Raw genomic sequence first — 23,453 nt, 5'->3', positions numbered from 1 at the left:
CTTCAGCAGGAGGAGCTGCTGATTCGGCGCACAAGCGCAGCCAGAAAGTTGCACCGCTCCTCCAGTCTCCACCTGACCGCCCATCCTCCCCGTCACGGTCGCAGCTGCAGCGCGCCTCTCCTCCAGGCAGCCGTCCCTCATTCAGCCGAGAGTTGGAGCGATCCGCCACCGAGGTGCGTCCCGAAGATGCTGGCTTGTGCGGAGATGATCACTATGTGCCTGCAGTCGGCCAAAAAGAAGCATCTCCGGGCTCAGCAGCAGCAGCAGCCGCCGCTGCCCACCGCCGGTCAGGGGTTAACCATCTTTTACGACGTGAGTGTCATTTTGAAACTTGGGTTTGAGTCAGCTGCATCCATCATGTGTGTGTGTGTGTGTGTGTTGGGTGTGTGGTGTGTTTGTGAGTGGGGGGGGGGGGGGGGGGGGGGGGGCAAAGTTGCGAAAGGACCTGCTGTGTGTAAAATGAAGCTTTCACAGCTGGAGCGGTTTAGGGGCTGCTGGGGGTCTCTCCTGCAACCACCCTGAAATTGTCTAATGCCACAGCACATGTGATAACATGTTTTAACTTCACCAATTTTTGATGATGATTTAAATAATGTATCTTGCAGAGTGTTCTGCATCGTGGGTTTGTAACACTAAAAACACAATTTTAATCATCAGAATTTGAACCTCATGTGCCATTAAGGCCAAACATATCTCATCAGCCATCCGTGTTGACGGTGTGCAGTAATATCAGTCGACTGTATGTGCATTTAGTCATAACTTTTGATTTTAGGTTTTGATCCTGGAGGTTTAGAAGCCTCCACTGCTACTGTCAGCGTTTATGATCGTGCTGTGGTCCTTCCCCGTTAGTGCCATTTTTAGCAGCGTCCAAATTGACGTCTGCTGACTTTTCTTCCTAAAAATTTGGGAGCTTTGAGTAGAATCCTCCTTGCTGGTTTCCTCATTGTTTTTGCTGCGTTTTTCTTAAGAACTCGCCTGCTGTTTCCCTCATTTATTCCAATAGTTATGAACGAACACCTTCCTCATTCTTGTTTGGCCCTTTCTGTCACATTCAGGTGCGGCGCCTTTTGCCGGATGGCTCTCCATAGAGAGCGCGTCTCCAAGTGCAGCTCTCTCTGAAATGACTTTTAAATGCTCAGCAAGACTATAATTGCTCTAGTAGGTGAGCCTGTAACATTAGCAGCGGTGCAATTTAGCTCTTAATGTGTTAAAAAAAAAACGCATGCTGGCCAAAATTCTTTATTGGCTGTAGTTGACAAAATCAAAGCCACATTATCTGCCACTGAGTCAGCCTATAGCATTCACTGGTACATGAATCCTTGTGAAATGAGTCATTTAAAGCAAGTTCGAGCAGCAGTGTTTGTGACGGCATCCCATGAATGTGTGGTCAACCTGTGTTGATGCTCTGAACAAATAGATGCGACAGTGGATTTTTGCAAAGACCTTTCTGCAAGTGTCAAAAAGAAGCATATCAGTTGGGAGGGAAAGCGGATCGATAAGCGATTGATTTTCAGAGAAAATGCCAGTAGATGAACTTAATTAATGCAATGGCACGCATCGATTGTCAACAGCTGCTCCCTGTGCCCCTGTGCTCCTGTGCACGCAGAACACGCGCTCTCAAAACAGGGCTCCACCGTATCGTTTCCACAAGGTAAAGAGTCAAATCTTGTGCCAAGACTGTGCGACCTTGCTGTTGAAGTCAGCTCGGCTCCTCCAGCGACCTGCAGTTTAAAGACCCGGGACAATCAATAATTCTGCTGATGGTCCCCAGAGATCATCCTTTCACCCCCCTGCGTCACTATTTACATATTTATTAGCCTCAGTATTTACCAGGGTGGTAAAAATGTGGCACATGTAAAACAACATAAATAGATGCAACCTAGTAAAATAAAGGTCAAATCGGGAGTTTTATTCGGTCGCTTTAATCCCTGTGATTAATCTCTCTAAAGGTTTTACTTGCTTGACGTCCCTGGGACACAGGCTTCCCATATCTCGGCGCAGACTCTAAAGCCCTGGATGAAGCACGGTGCCATCAGAGTGGAGTGTGAGAATTCCCACTGTCTTAACACCTGCCGTCTTGGCGTCAGAGCGGCAGCACTCTGGGAAGCAGGCCTGACCTGCAGCGTCATCTTGAAGTGCTCCAAACCAAAAAGAAGCAAGGAAAACTGCAAACACGTGTGAGCAATGGCCTTCAGAAAGGTGCAGGAGGAGAAATGCGTGTTCCACATGGGTCCAAGCATCACATAAAAAGGGAAATTGTGAATGGAAAAGTACTTCGACCGCAAGGTTGAATATGTTAGAGCTACAAGTTGGATGTAATTGGCAGGTTCACGGTCTAGACAGCTGCTTCAGAAATACAATAATGCTATGCTTTGAAGTGCCTGGGATCTATCTGGCATTTTAGTCCACTGAAGAGAAAAAGTGCTTTTGTTGGAGAGGGAAAAGTCATTGGAGAGAGTGAGTACAGCATTTGCTGCGTACCTAGCATAGCAGGTACAGTGTGGAGTTATGAGGATGTAGAGATTAAATGGTTTCTGCTCATTTTCTGACTTGAGTGAAGGAATCCTTGAGCTGAAAGGAGTGTGTGCAGAGATCATGTTCCGTTATCACAGCAGGATCAAAGAGAGTGATCAAAGAGTGTAAAAGAGGCTATGTTGCAGTCTTAGGACAAAAGGATCTTTAAAAACAGGATAATATTAAACAAAGCACCTTTAATAGAACCAAGGGGCCCACGGCGAAATAGGCAAGCTGGAGGGATGTAACCAGCTGGTTGCTATGGCTCACCTCAGCGCCAGTGTGTTAGCAAGCATCCATCTCCATCAGCATTGCTGCTATGTTTGTTTACAGGAGGCCAGCTGACATATTTGTTGTTCTTAGTCCAGTCATCCAAACCACTTATTGGGTATGAAAGCTGTTGCTTCAGTTTTGTGCCCTCAAATTGGTTTTTCTTTTGAACAGCCCATACAAAGCACTTCTGCTTCAATCTGTTGTTCTGTATTTGCTGTACAGACGAGCTACAATAGGTTTTGGGGCTGGCACTGGCCATTGTTTCCTGTGCTGTTGCCTAGCGCTCTCGATGGTCCTCGTCACATCTCACAAGTAAACAATTTGCTGATAATGACGCACTGAAAGGGTAAAGATCTTTTTTGACTCGTGTTTTTGTACCTCCGTCACCATTTCAGAGGTCGTTGAGGTTGAGCAGTGGTTAGTTTTACGCCATGTCTTTGTTATGGGCAATATTTGGATCCTCCATGTGGACTGAGTTTGAGTCTGAGGCCTGTTGTCAGTCCATCACTAATGTAGCATCTTTCAGTACCCAACAACTGAGGGAACATAGCTGAGTGTGCCAAGCTAACGTGATAAGAAAGCAAGGCTGTGCAGGCGTTAGAATTAGATTTTGAATTCTTTCCTTTTACATTCCCAGCTTTCCTGTGTTGGCTGAGGTGGAAGGATTCTGCAGCCTGGGCTGGCGCCTTCCGCTTTGACTTTTTCATCCCGGTAACTGCCGAGCAACTGCATTACTCTTCGAAGACTTCTGAAACGCTCGTTGCCTTGAAGCTGCGATAATGATGCGCCAACTCTGTTCTGCTCGGTCCGCTGATCAGCGCGCGTGTCGGAGAGGTCGCGTGGCACGCCATCGCCGGATCGCTAACTGAGTGGCTGGAGAAAAACGCCACCGTGGCCATGGCAACACTCCGTTGATCGTACAACGGGAAATTTTCAGTGGAAAATGCAGCATACCAGCCCCTACTAGTTAAAAAGATTAGAGTGTTCTGCGCTGCTGAGTGTTCTCTGCAGAACCAGCACACAGTGGAACCCGGACATGTTAGTTTATCCATTAGATGCTCTTTGTTATTCTGGCAGTGGGACACACGTCACAAAGTGTTTGAGGAATTAAAATCCATTGTAAATAATATATCATTTAATCCATTTTGTTAGACATTTGGGCAGGAGCCTTACTTAATACTGGTTTAACTGTTCAAAAAAGCCCTTCAGACATTTAGAGTTTATTCAACATTCTCTGCCGCTCTTTCAAATTCATTTTATACTTGATTTTGCTTAATGATTTACTTTTCTTTTCACGCCATTCTAACATTCTAACAGGCCATGTTTTAGAGACCTAAGCTACTCCCAGCCTTGTAAACTGGTGCAACTGGTGCATCTGAGTCCCCAGTTGCCACTGGTAATGGTCTTTAGATAGATAGATAGATGGATGGATGGATGGATGGATGGATGGATGATGGATGGATGGATGGATGGATGGATGGATGGATGGATGGATGGATGGATGGATGGATGATTATTTGCTGCCACAGAAGAAACAAATCTACACCACATCAACCATTTTCTTGCCTTCTTGACTAATTGCTGTCGTTCCCTCTCTGTGTTCTCATTCTTTATGACGGCTGACATCTGTTTTCCTTCTTTTTTAGATTTTCCGCCGGGCAGACAAAAATGGTGAGTCATTTCTGTGAATATTGAGCAATCAAACTTGGCTCACCGGTGCTTTCAGAACGCTCGTCATACATGTGTGAGCACAGAAATGTGATATTTCTGCAATCAGCATGTTAGAGATCAGTGTTATCAGTCATGATGTGCTTTATAGGAAACACACACACACACACACACACACACACACACACACACACACGCACACACACACACACACACACAGCTGCACTGACTGGATTATACTCTAGCTGAACGCCGACTTTTTGAAACTGTCTGGTTGTGTTGACCTGTGAACAGTTCAGCCTGGCTGGGAAATTAAAAGCCTGCCTGAATTCTGTGGCTTCATTTATCATCATTAAAGCTGAGCACCGGAGTTCGAGGAGCGCGGCATCAACATCAGCCCTGCTGCAGACGTCCCTCCATCCCTGCAACATGCCGCCATCAGTTAAACAGCCCGAAGAGCCAATGAGCCGCGTTTACATGAGCCAGTATTGATCTACCTCACATGAGATTTAAAAATCTCTGTAATGATCAGATCAATGACAGAAGATGGTCATTTCAGTCCAACAGCCTATAAAAGGAGGTGACGGGAGAAGAAGGGCACGTCAATGGGACGGCGTGAGATTTATGGGGGGGCTGTAATTATCATTCCTGCAGAGAAATTACTTTTCAACAGCCCTTAACCGTCACTTTATCCTGCGCACGCTCACTTGTTCTGAGGCTGCTGACCAGCTTTATTCCCAGTTCGATAATGAGCTCGGCCGAGTCCGTCATCGCTCAAGCTGCCGAGCTGAAACAAGGAGGAGGAGGAGGAGGAGGAGGAGGCAGGAGTCGCATTCGCAGGGAGCGGAGACAAAACAAACAATGAAAGAATATTCTGTGCATTTCTATTCAATAATAAACTGGATGGAACCTCATTCTATCCAATTCTGGACCGTGGCTTAACACAATATGTAAATATTGGTGTAAAGTACTGCTGGGAGAAATTGAGAGGGCATTAAAAATGCATTTCAAAGAAAGCAGAACCAGAACGAGGGGCCATTTGTGGGGGATAAAACAGAGTTTGTTGAGGTTTCATCTGCAGATTTTAAAAGTCTGCTTCACCGCGCCTGGAAACAAAGCAGCCTCTTCACCGAAGGTCGTCAACGCCATTTCTTATATTGCAGCTAAATAATGGGATTGTAAAATCTACACGAAGAGGCGCGCAAATAGTCAAAGCAGCGTTTGATGTACTGTCAGAATCTAAAAATAGCTCTCTATTCAGTAGAAGCTCTTCAGTATTTCCAGTGTTTAAGGCAGGGCGTCAGTCAGGTGACAGGTGTTTGTTGTTGTTTACGGCTCTGTTTGTGGAAGCAGCAGTTATGGATGCGTACGCTGCATGAGCAGCACGCACGTGTTTGCATGTGTGGAAGGTCCTGAATCGTTGAGGCTTCCAGATTCCCAACGAAGCCCAGGAACAGAGCGGTCAGCCTCAGACCATTAGTGAAGAGCAGAATGGAGAAAGAGACCGATGATAGATGAATACAGAAGAAAAGGGGGGGGGGCTTTGGGCACAGACGTCTCAGCTCTGATGCCATGGACGTCAGAGTCTGAGGTGTTTGTGGGCCTCCCAAGCGTTGACATAAAGTTACAGGATGCAGCCCTCTTGGTGACGCTGGTGGCTCCGCGGTGCATTCAGGGAACCAATAAACCACTTAGGAGAGGCAGCGGTGGGCCTAACGTCAGAGAGCTCAGAGTCCGACCTAGTTTGTGTCCTACTTCACAGCACTTCTGGCTTCTGGTTTACTTGTTGGTGAGTTTTGTAATCTGTTAAGTTATTAGATGATCTAAAAATATCTTTTCTGTGCATTCAGGTGAAACTTTAAATATAAATGTAATAATTGGTCCTGTAAGGCGCGACTATCTCTGGACACTCCACAGGAAAGAATAATTAATCTGTGGCGTTTATAATGGGAATCTTGGGAATATTAGAGCCCATGTGCTGCTTATAATTCTTTGGGCTTTGCATGAATATTTTATTCATTTGAGGGCACCAGCTGGTGTTTGGATAATGCAGCTGGTTTCTTTGCGGGGGAAGCGAACGACGCCTGAGCCACCCAAACTCACTCACGTCCTAATGCCACCTCAAACAACACGTTATAGCAACATTGCCCAAGTTAATAATTATTTACATTTCTCTCTATTTTTTCTTTTTTTTTAAGCTTACAAGCCAACGACTGAGATCAGAACAGTCAACAGTAGATGCGGCGAACGCCACCTGTCGCCATCCATCATCCGCTATTTAGTATTGACAAGAAATTACAGGACTTGATTGTGTGAGCTCCGTTAAACCCCGAGATTAATGCTGTAGCCTTCCACATACTGTGTATGAGGCCCCCAGTTCACTTTGGATACATTTATTTTCACAGATGCTTTCCCACCGCCTTTTAATGTCTTCGATCAATAACTCGGCTGTCCAGGGTGTCTTCCTGCCTCCCGCTCACTGACTGATGCTGGAGGCCACAGAACCCTGGTGGCTGCGAATAAGCGGCGGTTAAAATTGATGGATTGTTGCAATAGGACGTGTAACCCAGATCTGTCAACACGCGTGGGGAGTGTCAGCGGTCCGCGTTAGTCCATCCACGGAAGTCCTGAGACTGCTGTTACCTCAGAACTCTCAGACTCTCAGGCATGAAAAACTGGTGAGACTCTTTCTATCAGCTGGACTCGGTGGTCCAGCCACTGTCTGACCTTTTTTCAAAGTTACATTTTGTTGCCTGAAAAAAATTGCTTGATGGAGAAAGTGTGAGAATGTGAAATGTTGGTGGAAACGTGGGGGCATGCAGCCAGGGAGGGTTATTTTCCCCCGAACACACACGCTCTCTTATGACACCAGGCTAATTAAGAATCGACTAGGGAGAGCATCGGTGGCAGCCGCTGCAGACAGTGCGCGTATGTGGAGGAAAGAGCGTGCGTGGGATGTAAAATTGGAAACGCTGCGGCGGCGAGGGCGACGCTTCGTCTCGAGCTGCGTGTTATGCGTTCTGGTCAGAGGTCATCAGAAGTCAACGTGGCTCCAGCTGAACAGATGGTTGTCAAGCATGCCCTTGAATTCTCAGCTAAGTCATCCAATCGGAACTCCTGGTGTCTGTTTAGTTTATCTGTGTGGGGTCTGGAGGCCATTATTTGAGTGGAGCTGTTAGCAGGTAGTAGCACTAGCTTGTGCAGAACCCCTCTCCCCCCCAACATTTTTCATCCATAGTATTGATAACTCCTGAGAAAAATCTGTTTTATTGTACGTAATCTCCGCAGTACAGATGGCGATGCAGCACTTCTTCACAGAGACGTTCGTCTGTCTGTCACAACAAGCTGCGCTCGCTGGAAACTAGAAACTGCACTTAATCAGCAACAGCTCAGCATTATCAGCATTGGTTCTTCTAAACTTTAAAGACAGTTTTGAAACTGAAGCAGCGATATAGTTCTGTGTGTCTTTTGTATTTCAGATGACGGTAAACTGTCATTTGAGGAGTTCAACACTTACTTCGCAGATGGGATCCTGACCACTGAGGAGCTGCAGGAGCTTTTCTACTCCATAGACGGGCGACAAAATAGGTGTCCTTGTGTTTTATTTGATTCTTTAAAAAAGAAAAATGGATTAATTATTTCTTATTCTACAGCGCTATTATTAAAGAGTCATTTATTATTAAAGATTATTATGAATTATATTATTATGAAGGAGTGGACTGTGGTTTTATGCTCAAAGGGCGAGCCATGAATCATGCAGACAGAATTATTGTGAACATGATGCACGGCCACTGCAGGATGTGCAAATGTGATGGCTTAAAATACCCTCCTTGGTTTGAACCTGACTGTCACACGCGTGTAGTTAGCTTAGCATATGGAAGCACACCTGTGATAAAAGATCAAAAAGATAAGAATGAATTAAATTGCTCTGTTTTTTTTTTTCCAACGCTGCATTTTCTAAGCTAATAAAACTATTTGCCACAGACTGTCCAACAGTGACAATGGACCGAAAATGTCAATTTTAACGCAACAGGGAGGCTTTTTCTGCAGCGACTCAGCGAAATAATGTCAAATTTAAATATTTATGAACCATAAAAGGGGCCAATTTAAAATAACACTTCTCTAGCATTTACACAGGACAGTAAATTATTGGCTCACTTAGTCGTCTTGGGATGATTCAGTGTCCTTCTAGACCTTGAATCAAGCGTCCCTCTGTATTAAATGGCTAGAACACAAGCCTTGGCTGCTCATGATAATGTTTTTGGTCGGTGGACATCATCGCTTTGCCGCAGCTTTCCAACAGTGTTACGTTGAGTTACAGGTAAGAAACGTTATTGATTTCATGCTCCTGATCCAACTAAAAAGGAAGTGGACATAACTGAGCGCTCCATCTTTCAACTTAACTACCATCTTTTCACAGTTGCATGCTCTGCTATTATCTTGGAGAAGTGAAGGCTTTGAATTTGCCTCATTAACTTTCAGCAAATGTTCTCCTTTTATCTCCTCTCTTGTGTCCTGCAGCAATCTGGACACTGAGAAGCTATCAGGTGTGTGAGATCCTCTCTGTATTTGCTTCACGGTGCATTCTTTTCAGATTGCCTCGTACATGGATCCATACTTTCAAATGATTAGCGGGGGGAGCAACTCATAGCAATAGCTGAAGGAGCCCAGGCTGCTTTATTTGTGCTGCCAACTTCACATCTGTAATGGATAAATGAGAATAGCATTGTTCTCTTCTATCTAGGGAAAACAGGGGAATCATTTGCTCATTGTTATCGTTTTAAACTCACTGTTAACCCCATTTTAGCTAGCTAGCATCAGCAAAACTTGTTCCGTAAATACAAAATCCCGACCTCTTTTTTCATCCTCTGAAAAATGCAGTGGCTTTTTCAAATGGCCTGAATAACACGAGGAAATAGGACACTGACCTGTAAATAACAGTAGTACCCAAAATAAAACGTGCATTATTTATCAAGTGGGAATGGCATGTGTTCCGGCTGACGGCAGGAGGAGTCATCTCCATTTTCTCTTCCTCTGGATTAAATGATGGGAATTAAGAGTGTGCGTTGCTGGTAAAATTAGCCACTTGGATATAACGGAACGCCTGGTTTTCCCAGCCAATCACAACATTGACATGATCACCTGACTTTTCCTGATCGTGGAGCCCCGGCTGTGTCGCTTTGCTTTATTCAACATGAGAAAAATCAGGCCATTCCTCAGACAGCTTGCCGCCCAGCTGCTTGTACAAGCTGGTGACCTCCTGCATCAACTAGTGCACTGCCTTTCTAACCAGTGTGCCAAAGTGTGGCGAAGCCGCTTCAGATGGTTCAGAATACAGCACCTGTCTGGTCTCTAACCAACTGAAGAGACTAGAGCTGCGCTGGCTACCTGCAGCTGCAGGCATTAAGTTCAAGTCACCGACGCTGGCCTACAGTACCAGCTGGATCTGCTCCCTCGTAAGCGAGCAATCTTGTTCGCAAAGCCGACTGTACAGGCACAGCAATCCAGACTACTCCAGCACACCTTGTTTCCCAATGGTAGGACGACCTCCCGAGCTCTGTCAGATCAGGGCCAAAAAGCTCTTGAAGACACAGCTCTTCCGAGGGCGCCTGCTCTCCTAACAGCACTTATCTTTCTCCTCCGATCTCGTCTCTCCTCCTCTGCTTCTCTCCCGTTTATATCCCTCTTCACAGCTCTGCACTGTCAGTTGGTGGTTTAGAACTATAATGTAGTCTTTTATTCACCATTGCATTGCTTGATTGAGTCGCTTACTTTAGTGCTAATTGACGAACACGTACAACTAAATGTAGCTTCTTTATTAGTCTGTAATATTGCTGCCAGCACATATACAGCGCATCTGAATTTAAAGTGATCGTATTTCGGTCATGAACGCGGTCCGTAGCAAATGTGGGTGGTCTCGTCCGTTCCATCCTGTATTTGGGCTACTATTAGAAAGCTAGCTAGCATCAGCTTTTCTTCTTCCATGGAGCTGCTTTAAGATGAATACACATGGAAGTAGGTTTTGACGCTCCGCTGACGTGCAGCCTGGCAAAGTGGGAGAGGCAGAAAAGGAAAAGATGCAGCGTTTCTGCGGCATCTTCACGGTTTCTACATTATTCCAAACTAATCATCAAAATTGAAATCCAAATATAAATACCAGAGTCTTGGCTGTTTCTATCATGCTCATGTCCCCTCATTCCATGTCCGTCTTGTGCCTCTGACTCGCAAAGTGATAAACCTTTAATAGCTCTGACGTGACTGTTTGTTTCCCATTAGATTACTTTTCTCAGCACCTGGGGGAGTATCTCAATGTGCTTTCAGCTCTGGAGAGCCTGAATATTGCCATTTTAAAGGCGATGGATAAGACTAAAGAGGTGAGTTTGTGTCTTTTTTCTGCTTTCTGCTGGTTTTTTGGGGTGAAAGCTGATGAATGAGGAGTTGGTGTAATAACAGACAGGTCACCCTAATCCAGGGAGTAGAGGACGGACTGGGAGGAAGTGCTGGGAAATGTTAACTAAGCGTGGAAATATCTGCTATATAGTCTATAATGTTCAGCTAAAGTGCTTTCATTCATTTTACTCCAACGCTGACAAAAGTGAGAAATCTATAGAGGACGGTGCCACTTATTCAGCAGCTGTGCTGTCAGACCTTGTCGTGGACCGCTGCCTCTGAGAGGCATTTGCAGCCGCAGCTGCTTGTCACCTCAAGTTCTGACAAAGAGCTGCTGTGCCAGTGCTTCATTAGCAGGTTTTCTTTGATAAAACTCCTGCAAGAATGCTTAATCACATCTGTGTTTAGGGACTCCGGCAACAATTATGAGCCATCTTCTAATCACCATCTTAGAAACTGTGGAGCTGGACGCAGCCGTCACGCACTCATCTGCAGTTGCTCTTCCCTCTTTCTCTCTCTTTGCCCTCTCTCTCTCAGGAGTACCAGGGGTCCAGTGTGTTGGGCCAGTTTGTCACCAGGTTCATGCTAAGAGAGACGTCCAGTCAGCTTCTGTCCCTGCAGAGATCCCTGCAGTGTGCCATGGAGGCCGTGGAAGAGCAGAGCAGCCCCGCACCGTCAGTACTGCACCCTGACCCCTCACATTTCACAAGTTTCAAGTTTATGCTGGAGATACAGGCCTATATGAGTAGCTACAGTGACCCCCAGAACTGCATTCAGAACCGTTAGCATCATGCTAACGTGAAACCTTCCCTTGGAGGCTCTGGGCCCATTCACACTGGGGCTATGGGGCACTGGGATTTCTTCTTCGTTGGGCTTTGTTTCCTGATTATCTGTTTGGTTCAGTTTCTAGCGTGCAGTGTGAAAGCAAAACAAATTAAAGGGTCTAATTAAGCCAGTCAAAAAGAAGTTCCCAAGAATTCCTGGTACCGAGACGCCCTTTATCTGATTCCTGTAATCTATATTTCGCCACAAGGTGTCACCAAATTTTACACAATAGTTAATTAAATGTGATTATGTTAACAGGAACTGTCTATTTATTCAATGCTGGGGACTTGCAGCCAAACCATATGTAGCGAAGTCAGCACTGGGTTAAACAGTGTGGAACTCTCTTAAAACTGTCTCGTATTTCTCATATTCTATTCTCATATTTCTCTGGATACGTTGTGGTTGGTGACCGTGATTCTTTGACGCATCATTTATTAAAGGGAAGCAGTGCAACCAAAGAAGTTGTAATGAGAAGGAGCCCACCTCAACGACATGCAGACAGTTTCAATCCAGAGTCTCAAATAATGAGGACGTTTACATTCCGAATGTCTTTTCCTCGGCGTGTTTTTGCTCCTGTTGCACCGTAAATGCCCCCCGTTGTGGGACAAATAAAGGAATCTGAGTCTGAATCTGAATCTAATGGAGCTGGAACTGTGGTGATTTATGGCGGAGTGATGCGGGGAAGGTGAGGGAATATAGAGAGGACCGATAAGAGAGGCTGATAAATATAAGGATGGTGATAACGAGAAAGCCAACAAAGAGAGAGAGAAAGTAGACGCGTAGAAAGAGGAGGACATAAGAAAGAGAGCAGAGAAGTGTTGGTCCCCAGTAGCTGAATTTTAGCCGAAATAGCAGATTTCCGTATATGTTTGGTTGGCAGCAAACAGCTTATTTCGCTTCCTTCGCTTCCCTGCAGTGGATTCATGGCTGTTGCTGTGGCCTTTGGGCTCCAAGCTGTTCTCAGCATGAGAAGCTCCAAGGAACGTGCTCCCTCTGTGCTGCACACACACCCCCACCCACCTCACAAACATTGGGCTCTTACGTATACGAGACAAGAGGACAGAGAGGGGAGCAAAATCAAGCCCCACGCTTGCACGTAAACACACGCGCTGAGGATCACAACGCCGCAGTGGCGCTTCTCTCTTCCGTCTCCCATCTGCCTGCTGCCTCTTCCAGCCCTGCACTATCGTGCTATGTGCTTTTAATCCTCATCCCGATGACGCTTCCTGTCTTCCGGCCTGATGTCTGTTTCTTGGCCTTCCGCTGCAGGAGGGAAGCAGCAGCGGTGGAGCAGGTAGCCACACAGAGGAGTGGCAGGCGGTGCGCGCGCAGGGGCCAGAATAAAGCCTGCATACCTGCCCGCTCCGCTGCTCCGGCCACAGGTAAGAACTGCATCTTATTACTCTCAAACACCTCCTGCAAATCGAATGATCTTAACAAATCCTTAACAAACAACTGAGAAAGTGTGAAAGGCAGAACTTCTTGCTGTTGAACTCCATATTATCCAGATCGAGTCCACCAGACTTCAGATCGTTCATAGGCTACATCTGCACTGTAAACCAACAGGCTTGGGCTATAATACGGCTAAGGCCTAATTAACCTGTAGCAGTAAATAATTAAGACTTTATTTCGCTCAACCGGTCACTCCCAGACCTTTAACGAAGACATTTGATGGTGCCGACTTGGCATGTTCTGGGTTTATACTCTCGGGTGCCTGGAGATTAAAAATGACCTCAAAATATTGGCCTCACAATAACTACATATTAAATACCAAGATCTTAACTCTTAGGTGACCGTTAGGGTTAGGATAGGGAGTGTGTGTGTGTGTGTGTGTGTGTGTGTGTGTGTGTGTGTGTGTGTGTGTGTGTGTGAATGATAGGACTGCCTCCTGGGGTTGATTCCACCCCTTTGACCATGGCTGCTCAACAGATATTTCCAAGCCTCAACGCTGGTGCTGAAGGCACCGATCAAAGCTTGTAACAGACGTGGACAAACTGCGGCCCCGTTAGGTTCTTTAGTCCGGCTGGACGGCCGACCTGCCAGGAAACGGTGGCCGTTTCCAAAGAACAACATCGTCAGCTTCCACTTTGCAGTGACGCTTGTTTTTGCCAACTCTACTAGCCGGCAAAACATTAAATGTGAATTTCTCTGCTGTAATGAAATAAACGCACGTGTAAAAGAAGCCTGACATGTTTACGCGCTGTTGCCAGTTAAAGGCCAAACGCTTAAACATAAACACTCCTGGTTTGTAATGACCTATTACTACCAACAGGCAGTTAACAAATATATCACGCAGAGCGGAATAGATTTTACAGTTCTGTCAGCTCAACAGTTCCATTTTTAATATAACAATAAAGTCAGTTTGTGACCAAACTCGCTGTTAGTTAGTAGTCAACATTAATAAAATGATACAGGAGGGTTAAATGGTGCTATCCACAAGCTTTAGGTACCTAACTATGGTACAAATCACCCAGTAAGCTCCAAAACACTAGTGGTACTGCAGGGGCACTAAAAGTGGAATCACTGTTATTATATTAGATTATAGACGTCTATAGATTATTATAGATTATATGATTGTGATTTCAGAGGGCGGCATCGAGGATGAGGAGAACTGGTGCTCTCAAATCAACAAGCTGCAGCAGCTGCTGGATAAACTGGAGTGTCAGGTAAAAGGAAATAGAATTTCCAGTGAGGTGTTCATTGAATGTGGCGCCGTTGTGTCAACAACAACAACAACAACAACAACAACACAACAACAACAACAAGGCTTCAGCTCTCATCACACACCTCCTCTGTTGTCCGACTGATTCTGACCCTTTGCTCTGCTCTAGGTTGCTTTTTTAAAAAAAAAAAAAACTTTATTAGCTTCTAACTCCCCAAGTTCAGATTTTTATTCACAAACCCACAAACAAAGAAATCTGCTCTGCAGGCTTCGGCTGTGACCAGCCAGAGGGATTCAGACCGCAATATCAGAGCGGTTCATAACCTGCACGAGGGTCTATGTGCAATATCCGCCCTCACACTTGCTCCCCACCTTCATCACACTCAGCCCCTGCACGCCTGAGTTCTACCTCATTTATATAGCTTATTTTCCTCGCCTCCGTGACCATAGAAATTCAGCCTGTTGGCACGCACAGAAGGACGCCTAGCCTTTAGGGTGGATTATTATTGAACTATTCGTATACGTTTAGATTGGATGGCTTTCCAGAGCTGCTCCGCATTTTTAAATTTTTGCTTTTAAGGTATGTTTTCATCTTCTGGTCAGTGGGAGATCATTTAAATCACACTCTTAACTGTTACTCTCAGGTTGGTAAATGACTGATCTTCACTGATAAATAAAGTTACGGTGGCTAAAAGCTTTGACCTGTGACACGTTTCAAATACAGCTTGAAATGTTTAACATGAATGCCTTGTTTACCACGCTGTACACCGAAGACTATAAAAGAATTATTATAAACAATATAATTCAACATAAAAGAGTAAAACCTGTAGAAAATAAAGACCTAAATAAATATCTAGCAAAAAATCTAAACTAGGAATCATGTAGCATCCAGTGACATGCTTGTTAAATAATGGTAGTAAAGCAATAACCTTCACCATCTGAGGCAGTTCAAATGGAGTTAAAGTCCAGCAGCAGTTAGCCATTAGCAACATTAGCAGCTCACCCATGATAAATGCAGATCTTCAGTGAATTGGTGACGACGGGAACAGATTTTGCCAACATCTGATCTGAGAGTCTGTCCAGATGTCCAGTTCCAGTTCTGTGATGCAGGGGTGTAAATGTCTTCAGTGGCTCGACGACGCCGTGCGGCTTTGTTGCATTTGGTTTAGTTGCTGCCTCTGATCTTCTTCTCCTTCCTTTTTTAAGAGTCCCAAGTTGGAGCCGCTGAAGGAGGACACGCTGGCGAGCACGTACAAGTCTGTGAGTCCACAGAATTGCCGTGAAAGATCTGGAAGTCATTGAGCATTTTTCATCTTGTATATTGACTTTTTAAATTGTTCCAACCAGAACCTGGCTGATTACTGCATAGCTCTCACAGTAATTGAGGTTTTCTGGTGCTTTAAATTGAGCCACTCTGCAAATGGGCATGATTTTATTCATGGACAGTGTGAATGTGTTCATCTGCGAGTGCATCTTTATCTTCAGATCAATGCCGTCGTGTTGGTTTGTTACCCTCTATAATTACAGAACGCTCCAAAAACGTTTCATTGGGATCCTCGGCTCGTTCACTGTGTGTGGGAGGCTAACTTGTACGTCAAGTCAATATGGTGACTTGCTTGTGTTTAAATATTAATAAAATAGCCAAAGTGATAAATACAAACTAAACGCAGTTTTAATGATGGAATATTTAGGAGTCCTTCTCGAAAATGTCAAAGAAAATCCTCCTTTTTAATTAGTGTCTTCAGTATTGTTTCCCAACATGCTGCAACTAGCTATAGCATCACAATCACTCTTCTGATGATAAGGTTACCAGTAGGTCTGAAGAAAAAGCAAGCATGAACCTCTTTCTGCTCACTTTTTCCCCGAAGAGTTGCAACTGCGTCCAGTGTATCGGACACAGATTTGTATCAGCACCAGCGGCTTTGGAACCGACTCCATCCTGCGCTCTGATTGGCTCGATGCTAAGGGAAAACTCGTGAGACTGAAGCGGAGCTAACGAGGGGCACCGCGAGACAAGTTTCCCTTTTTTGCTACAGTTTGGACTCAGCACTGAATTCAAAGAGGGGGCGTAGCAGATTGATGACCACGGTGGGGTCAAGCCCCGGCGAGGACGCCAGAGGGATGCGGCTTGTTAGCTGAGCGCATCCCACAATAAAAGTGAAACGAGAGCAACAAACCAGTGGAAGGATAGAAAATTCCAAAACTCATGGATGACTGACTGACTGTGGTGTTTGGCTTTGCCTTGTTTAAACTGCTGATGTTCTGGATGAAAACTGTCAAAACTAAACTGGCCGTATTTCCCCCCATCACTGATAACTGGACTGATAATATCAGAGCACCAAGAGTTGCTTTATCATTTTATATCAAGATGTCATGAATTCCTTGAAAGGTTCACACCTTGGAAAATTCCCACCAAAATTTAAAAATCGCTAACTTACCTATTTAATCCTCCTCTGATGGATCGATCCGGGTGACATGACTGTTCATCATGTCATCAGCATAATGATGATACTGAAGTTAATTACTTCAGCATCGTCAGCATACATTCGACTTTATGTGTTGCTATTACTTGGAAATCTGGCGTCGCCGTTGTAAGAGTTCACACATTAGCATCTTTTTAGGGGGCTTTGGATGTTTTCAGCAAGGAAACACATTAAGTCATCTTTTCTACAGTTTTTATATAAAAAACAAATGAATAAAAGCAATTGAGGAAATACAAGGATAAAAAATGTCTTCTGTTTGAGGTCTTTTGGTCTGATTCCCCCCAGAACATCCTGCTGGTTCAGAGGCAGATGGCCGTGACCGATAAGGATCTGGACGATTTCGGGGGATTTCTGAAGAGCTACGTCGATGCCACCTCGACCCAGCCCGAGAACCTGCAGTGAGTGTCCTGTGTGGGAAGGTTTCCAGTTAATGGAGAACCTTTTAGGCTTTCTGTCGCCTGTCATCCCGACACACCAGCACTCATCAGTCCTCCGATAAGGAGAACCTTTCAGGTTTTCCAACAAGCCCTGTTGGAAAGTTCCGTTTCAACACAAACGAAGACACAAACTAAAGCCGTTATGGCGGAATTATTGGCAGGTTCCTTTCAGTGGTGTTTCAGTGGAGAAATACCATTTTTGAGCAAGTTCAAACATTTTCACGTTAGAGTGCTGAATGTAAACTGGCTTTGACTTTGAATCCTGTTCTTCGCTCTTCTTTTCATCTCTGTCAGCGTGTCCGTTCAGAAGCTCCCGGGAAAGTCGTGTTACATAATGTATGAGTTCTGGCAAGATCGCATCTCCTGGATGAGGTCAGTCTGTGTGTGTGTGTGTGTGTGTGTGTTGGTGTGTGCGCGCGTGTGTGTTTTATAAATCAGTATTGGCTCTTTCTGGCAGTTTCTGATGGAAATGTTCCTCACCAGTGACGATGAGCAGATGGCCCATCTCTCAGTTGGCGCTGGCTTGCACACACACACACACACACACACACACACACACACACACACACACACACACACACACACACACACACACACACTCGAGCCCCTCAACCCAGTACAGATTTACTGTCACCTTCCTCCTTAAATGTTGTCACGCTGCAGCTTTAAAGCAACGTTCTGATGTAGCCACAAACACACTCAAATACACACACACACACACGACAAATGAAGCTTTCTATCTTCATAGACGCACACGTGACTATATTAATCTCTGCACACAAACAGCATAAAGATGATGTGGGAACGTTTGTGGTGCCAGTCTAGAGTTGAATTTATTCAGTTGTATATGCTGCTTTGGTCCAAAACAAGTCATGAAAGCAGTTACACACAACTTTGTGTCACATGTTAGTGTGTTAGGGGGGAACAAAAGCCAAATTTAGCCCCACTTTCTCACATTATTTATTCATTATACTCCTGGTTCCATTGGATCCGCTGTGCTGTTAGATAGTAGAGGGTCGCCGACATCCAGCAGCAGCAGCTTTAACTGCAGGCGCTGACCTTCAATAAAGCCACTCGCTCGGGTACTGACAAGCCAGGTTTCATCCCCTGAGTTGGGGGGGCGGCAAGCCTCCACCTTCTCAGGCTCAGGTTCAGGGCCGCGAGTCTTCCAGGCTGGTGCTGCAACTTTCAGAGTGCTTGTTTTCACCAGAAGAGTCGATGTGACGTTCTGCTGCTGCACATACGTGATTTATTCATCATCCTTCTGATTCTGACTTTGATTCCTTCTCCTTTTGTTCCTGTTTGTGCAGCTACCTGCAGTCCGACAGCAGTAAAGTTTTCCAGCGCCACATCATCGACATGCTTGAGGACACTGAAGTAGTTTCCACCATGCTGATCCCAGGTGTGTACCGGTACATGCATTTTGAAGCCTCTTAGCTAGCACAACATATCCTGCTGGATTATCGCTTTGATGCGTCTGTTTATAGGTTTATTAAGCTTTTTCCTGGTCGTTCTCATGTCAAAAACCCCAACCAGGGATAGCTGGGGGGGGGGGTTATTTTAAATTTGTTGCCTTGACGTCGTCAACTCTATTGGAGTGCGCACACACGCAATGAATCACCACGGCGACCATCCGTCTCTCACCACGTTTATCGATCAACAGTCAAAGTGCGCATCCAAAAGATGGCGCGTGCTATGTTTGCAGCTTCTTCCCATTTGTCGCAGACAGCGATTCGGGTGCGTGGGTTATGCTCGTTGCTAGGCGACCGTAATTGGATGTTTATGTCTTTGTCTGTGGCTCCGCATCTGCGTGCTGTGCTTTTAACACCTCCTGTGTAAATGAAGGCATCGGTTCTAGGTCAGTTTAAAAATGGAAAGAGTAGCTTTCAAGCTTCGACCTATTTCAGTTATGTGGCGTCCGTTACAACCAAGATGGTCCGTCACCAAAAACAGAACAAGCAACAGCGGCAGGAGACGCTCGCTTTTAACAGGGAGAAACCTCAAGCAGGGCCCTGCTAATTTGGCGGATGGAGACTTGAACAGACAGATTAACCAGACATTTGGCTTTATTTGACTCAGATACTCAGATCTGGACAAACATGCCACTAAATGTCCTCTTTAAGCGCCAGACTGCCAGAGAAAATACCGAGAGCCCCGCGTTGGCGACTTGACATCAGTAAGTGTGATTTATCCCCCGAATGCTAAATGCCCAGCAGGCACCCCCTCCTCCATTATGCTGGCTCTGGCGAAACGTTTATCAAATGAATGTGAGAAACTGGAGCTTAAGAGCGCAGCGTTTAGATGAATGCCGTCTTCCCAGGATCCTGACATGCACCGTGGGGGATTCGTAGCGCTCTGAGCTGCATCGTGTGTTGATATGCCTCCCTCTCCCACTCAGCTTCCTGGTGGATCATGACTAACAACTGATCCGCCGTGTCACATCTTCGGCCCACACTGTCGCACGGACCGAGACACGCTGGCACATCCTCCCGCCCACACGCAAGCAACACAACTGTGCTGAGGAATCTGGAAAAGGGATCCATATGTTTGAAAGCACCAGGGGACTGAGATGACCCCCCCAGCAGCATCTTTTAATGCTCCTCTGTCTTCTTCACCTGCTCATTTTGCTGCTTTTCTCAACAAAAATAAGGGATAGTTGCCCCCCAGTAGCTGGTGTGTTGATTGGAGGGAGTTTTCGGTAACGCAAACATCATTTTACTGTAGTAAATGTGTAAATATACACACATAGGCCCCCCTGTTGTTTTTGTCTGGTATTTCCTGTGAACAACGAGCGTAAAACGGTCATCTGAGTCACAGAGGAAAAGTTCTGACCAGCTTTGGATGCAATTATGTGTTATTAGAATTTATTTAATAAGGATAAGCTATATGGAGGGAGGTGTTACTGTCATCCAAACATGCATGCTGATGAATGCTGCCAGAAAACCCTTTCAGTCAGATTCTGCTTATATATTCTGTTTGAACGATATATGAAGTGCTTGTAGTTCTTTATAAATGTAGCTAGCCTACCGTCTTGTGCCAAAATAGCTTCGACAGTTATCAGTTAGTTGCTCCTTGGTCTTCAACATGAGGCTGTTCATGGGCCGAGCGTCAAGGAAAAGACTAATTACAGTCGGGCTTTGTGTCTTATTGGATTTCATTGTGTCACTAAGTGGCACAGAATAAATATATCTATCGTATTAGAGCTTATTCCACATGTTTATTCCATACGAGGCTCATTTATTGGTGTCCTTATATTTCTTTTGTGTGTTTTGGGTTTATTTTTTTGGTTTAGTGATGCCCAAACCACTTGTAAACACACAAACATCTTTATTAAAATCATGGAAACCAATAAAGTGTCTGTTTTTGGTGCTTCTATAAAGCAGTTTTAAGTCGCACATATTTCATATATCGTCAATAGAAAGAAATGGGACTATAATGGGATTTGCAGCTCTTTTTTCTAACATTCAGACTTTTTCCACCTCCCCATTAGAATAATTGGATGAATGTGTGTGTGGCGCGTGACGATCCGGGGGTATATTACTGCCTTTGAGCTCTACAGGCGCTACACTCCAATAGACAGACTCGTGCTTTACTGGTTGTTTCCAGTTTAATTAACCGCAGTCACGAGGAAGGAAAAGGGGGGCTCGGAATGTTTTATCACGGCTGAAAATGGAAATGCACACAAATACCAGAGCTGTGGTGTTTGTGTGTGTGATCAAGGCTGGAAATCCCACTGATCTCTCAGCCTGTCTGCCTGCGAGGGACAGCTCTGCAGCCTCGCAGACGTTTGGGCGCCAGCTGTCCCTCGAACGGCCTGAGAGGCAGGTGGGATGTTCGTGAGCGCCGCCGTTCAGAGGTTCAGGAGAAATGTGACTGTTAATATCTCAGCAACCACGATGGGCCGTTATTTCAACACCGAGAGCCTTCGTGGGAGCTGAGGTTCTGCGCGTCTGTCAGAGATCTCAGGAAGTTGGTGCGTCATGAAAGACTCTGCGAGGCTCTCATGGATCCATTCTGCCCAGAACTCTGCGAAACCTGGCGAGGGATTTTCAGAAGAGCTGCTTCTATTGTGATGAAACCACACCAGTAGATTTCTCTAAACCTTAAAACCATACAGCGTCTTACTGCTTCATGAGGGATTATTGGGGAGATTTGGATGATGATGTCGCCAGTCGGGCTCGAGTCCAGCGTGCACTTTAAATATGACTCAAACCTTCCTTAAGAGAACCAAAATAGTCCTGGAATGTTCTAAAGAGCCAAGACTTGATTCTGGAGAATGAAGAATTCTTTAAATTCTGCACACTTAAATCTGTAATAGAGGAGTAGAAATATGCACTAACTAAAAACAACTAAACAATTACCTAATCGACACGGAAAAAAGTTCATACTTAATCTGCACTTCCCAGAGTTCTGCTTGTTTTTTCTTTTAACTTATTTTGGAATATATTGTAGAATATGTTGCAGAATTATCTGCAGTCCTTTACAAAACATTCAAAAGAAATGTTTTTCCTGTCACGTTATGGTAAAAAGTTAACATCTGCATTTTTATTCAACCTTTTATGTGCATTAGACACGTTATTGCTCAGGGATTTGCAAATCAAAACAGCAGTTTGAGTCACCAAATAAACCGTGTGTGTGTGTGTGTGTGTGTGTGTGTGTGTGTGTGTACTTGTACTTGCCACATACCAAAATCCACATTCTAGCCATGACATTGAATTGAGGACATTGTGAGGCCACACATCTACAAAAGGCTGTTGGAGGGTTCAGACTTGGTTTTGTGGTTGAGGTTAGAATTGGGTCAGGGTCCCGAGGTTAGTTGGGATGGTTAGGGTAAGGAGCTGGGTGATGCATTATGCCTATAAAAGTCCTCACAAAGATAGTACGAGGATGACTGTGTCCTTGGACCAGAATTTCACCTGCAAAGTGAGGACATTTTTGAGAAATGGAGGCATGTTGAGGGTTAGGATCAGGGTTTAGGGTTAGGGAGCTATTATGTCTGTGAAAGTGCAAGCCTGTGTGTGTGTGTGTGTGTGTGTGTGTGTGTGTGTGTGTGTATTAGAGGGAGGCAGAGGGCAAGTGTAGAGATTCTCAGTTGTACAGCTCACCTGCTTTTTCCTCCCATTTTGCAGGGATTCTGCTGCTGGATGAAAAAAAAAAGTGTATTGATAAAAAAAAAAGTCCATTCGGAGGAAAGAGTCATTCCATCAGTATGCAGCCCACACGTCTCAGGAGAATTCCTTTTGTAGTTCTATACCTCAGCAAGATACCGATGCCACATCACAGCACGTGTTCTCCGCTATGGTTTAAAGAGCGGGTGCTGCGACATTCTCCATCCTTCTGTCAGTAATATTTGCCTGATATTCTTCTCCCCACCATGAGTCATTGTTGTCAGGGCCGAATTCAGTCGGAGGTTCCAGCGAATACTCCAGGCCAAGGTTTTTTAAGTAATGAATTTCTCCTGCCTGTGTTTGCAACTCTCCTCTTTGTTCCATTCACTTCCAGTCGCCCTTGGATGTGACGTGCGTGCCGTCCCTGCGGGGAGCCAAAGGCCGGGCGGAGGTGGCCGGACGGCCTCTGCTGCCTCTGTCGTCTCCCAACTTCAGTTTACTGAACACACAAGACACACAAAGGCTCGGTGTGTCAGTGAGGAGAAGAAAAGGGGCGAATGCAGGGGACAGCTAAATCATTTCTGGAACCTCAGCGGTGGGGGAGGACGCGCGTTCCGAGGGCGCTGAGTCATTGTCGTGTTTAGCCTTGAAAGTTTAGAAGCAAACGTTTCCATAATTGTGGAGTCGTCTTTTATCCTCTTTCCAGGTGCCTGTGGATGCTCCTCAGTCGTCTTCCCTCACATCCTCATAAGATCTTTCGTCATCGTTCCTTTACTCTGGTATAGATGAGGCTCATCCTGATGGATACTGATGTTTTCTGTTGCCGTGGCTACGCACCTCCTCGCTGTTGCCGTTCCCATTTTCCACTGTTTCCGCAACCTACTTTTTGTTGATCTCATTAATTATCTAGAACAAAAGGATTTTTTTTAATCTGCGTCTCAAAGGATGAGAGGTCAAAGATTCTGAGAAAAAGCATTCAAACACTTTCTCATTCCTGAGTTACAAAAAGTGTGTGGTTTCCATGTGTGAGGAAGCTGACTGCACGTGCACTATGCCTCTGCTGCGGTTGGCGACATGATTTCAGGGATCGACA

General features: G+C 45.3%; 1 protein-coding gene across 2 annotated transcripts; it reads left to right on the top strand.

The window, feature by feature from the left end:
* The first annotated feature begins 34 nt into the window (after window positions 1–34).
* necab3 (N-terminal EF-hand calcium binding protein 3) lies at window positions 35–20,605 on the top strand. Of its 2 annotated transcripts, XM_057031272.1 has the most exons (13): window positions 35–312; window positions 4,434–4,458; window positions 7,935–8,043; window positions 8,977–9,002; window positions 10,732–10,829; window positions 11,383–11,519; window positions 12,940–13,052; window positions 14,257–14,336; window positions 15,539–15,592; window positions 17,101–17,213; window positions 17,547–17,624; window positions 18,563–18,654; window positions 19,651–20,605. In XM_057031272.1, the coding sequence occupies exons 1-13, from the start codon at window positions 187–189 to the stop codon at window positions 19,677–19,679; spliced, it is 1,080 nt and encodes a 359-aa protein (XP_056887252.1). In that variant the 5' UTR covers window positions 35–186; the 3' UTR covers window positions 19,680–20,605. The 2 variants fall into 2 exon arrangements, with proteins under 2 accessions (XP_056887252.1, XP_056887253.1); XM_057031273.1 differs by lacking the exon at window positions 15,539–15,592.
* The last annotated feature ends 2,848 nt before the right edge of the window (window positions 20,606–23,453 follow it).

The sequence above is a fragment of the Takifugu flavidus genome, chromosome 4, assembly GCF_003711565.1.
Source record: "Takifugu flavidus isolate HTHZ2018 chromosome 4, ASM371156v2, whole genome shotgun sequence".
Taxonomy (NCBI): Eukaryota; Metazoa; Chordata; class Actinopteri; order Tetraodontiformes; family Tetraodontidae; genus Takifugu; species Takifugu flavidus.
The sequence above is the reverse complement of the archived record's forward strand: the minus strand, read 5'-3'. Positions and strand labels throughout refer to the sequence as shown.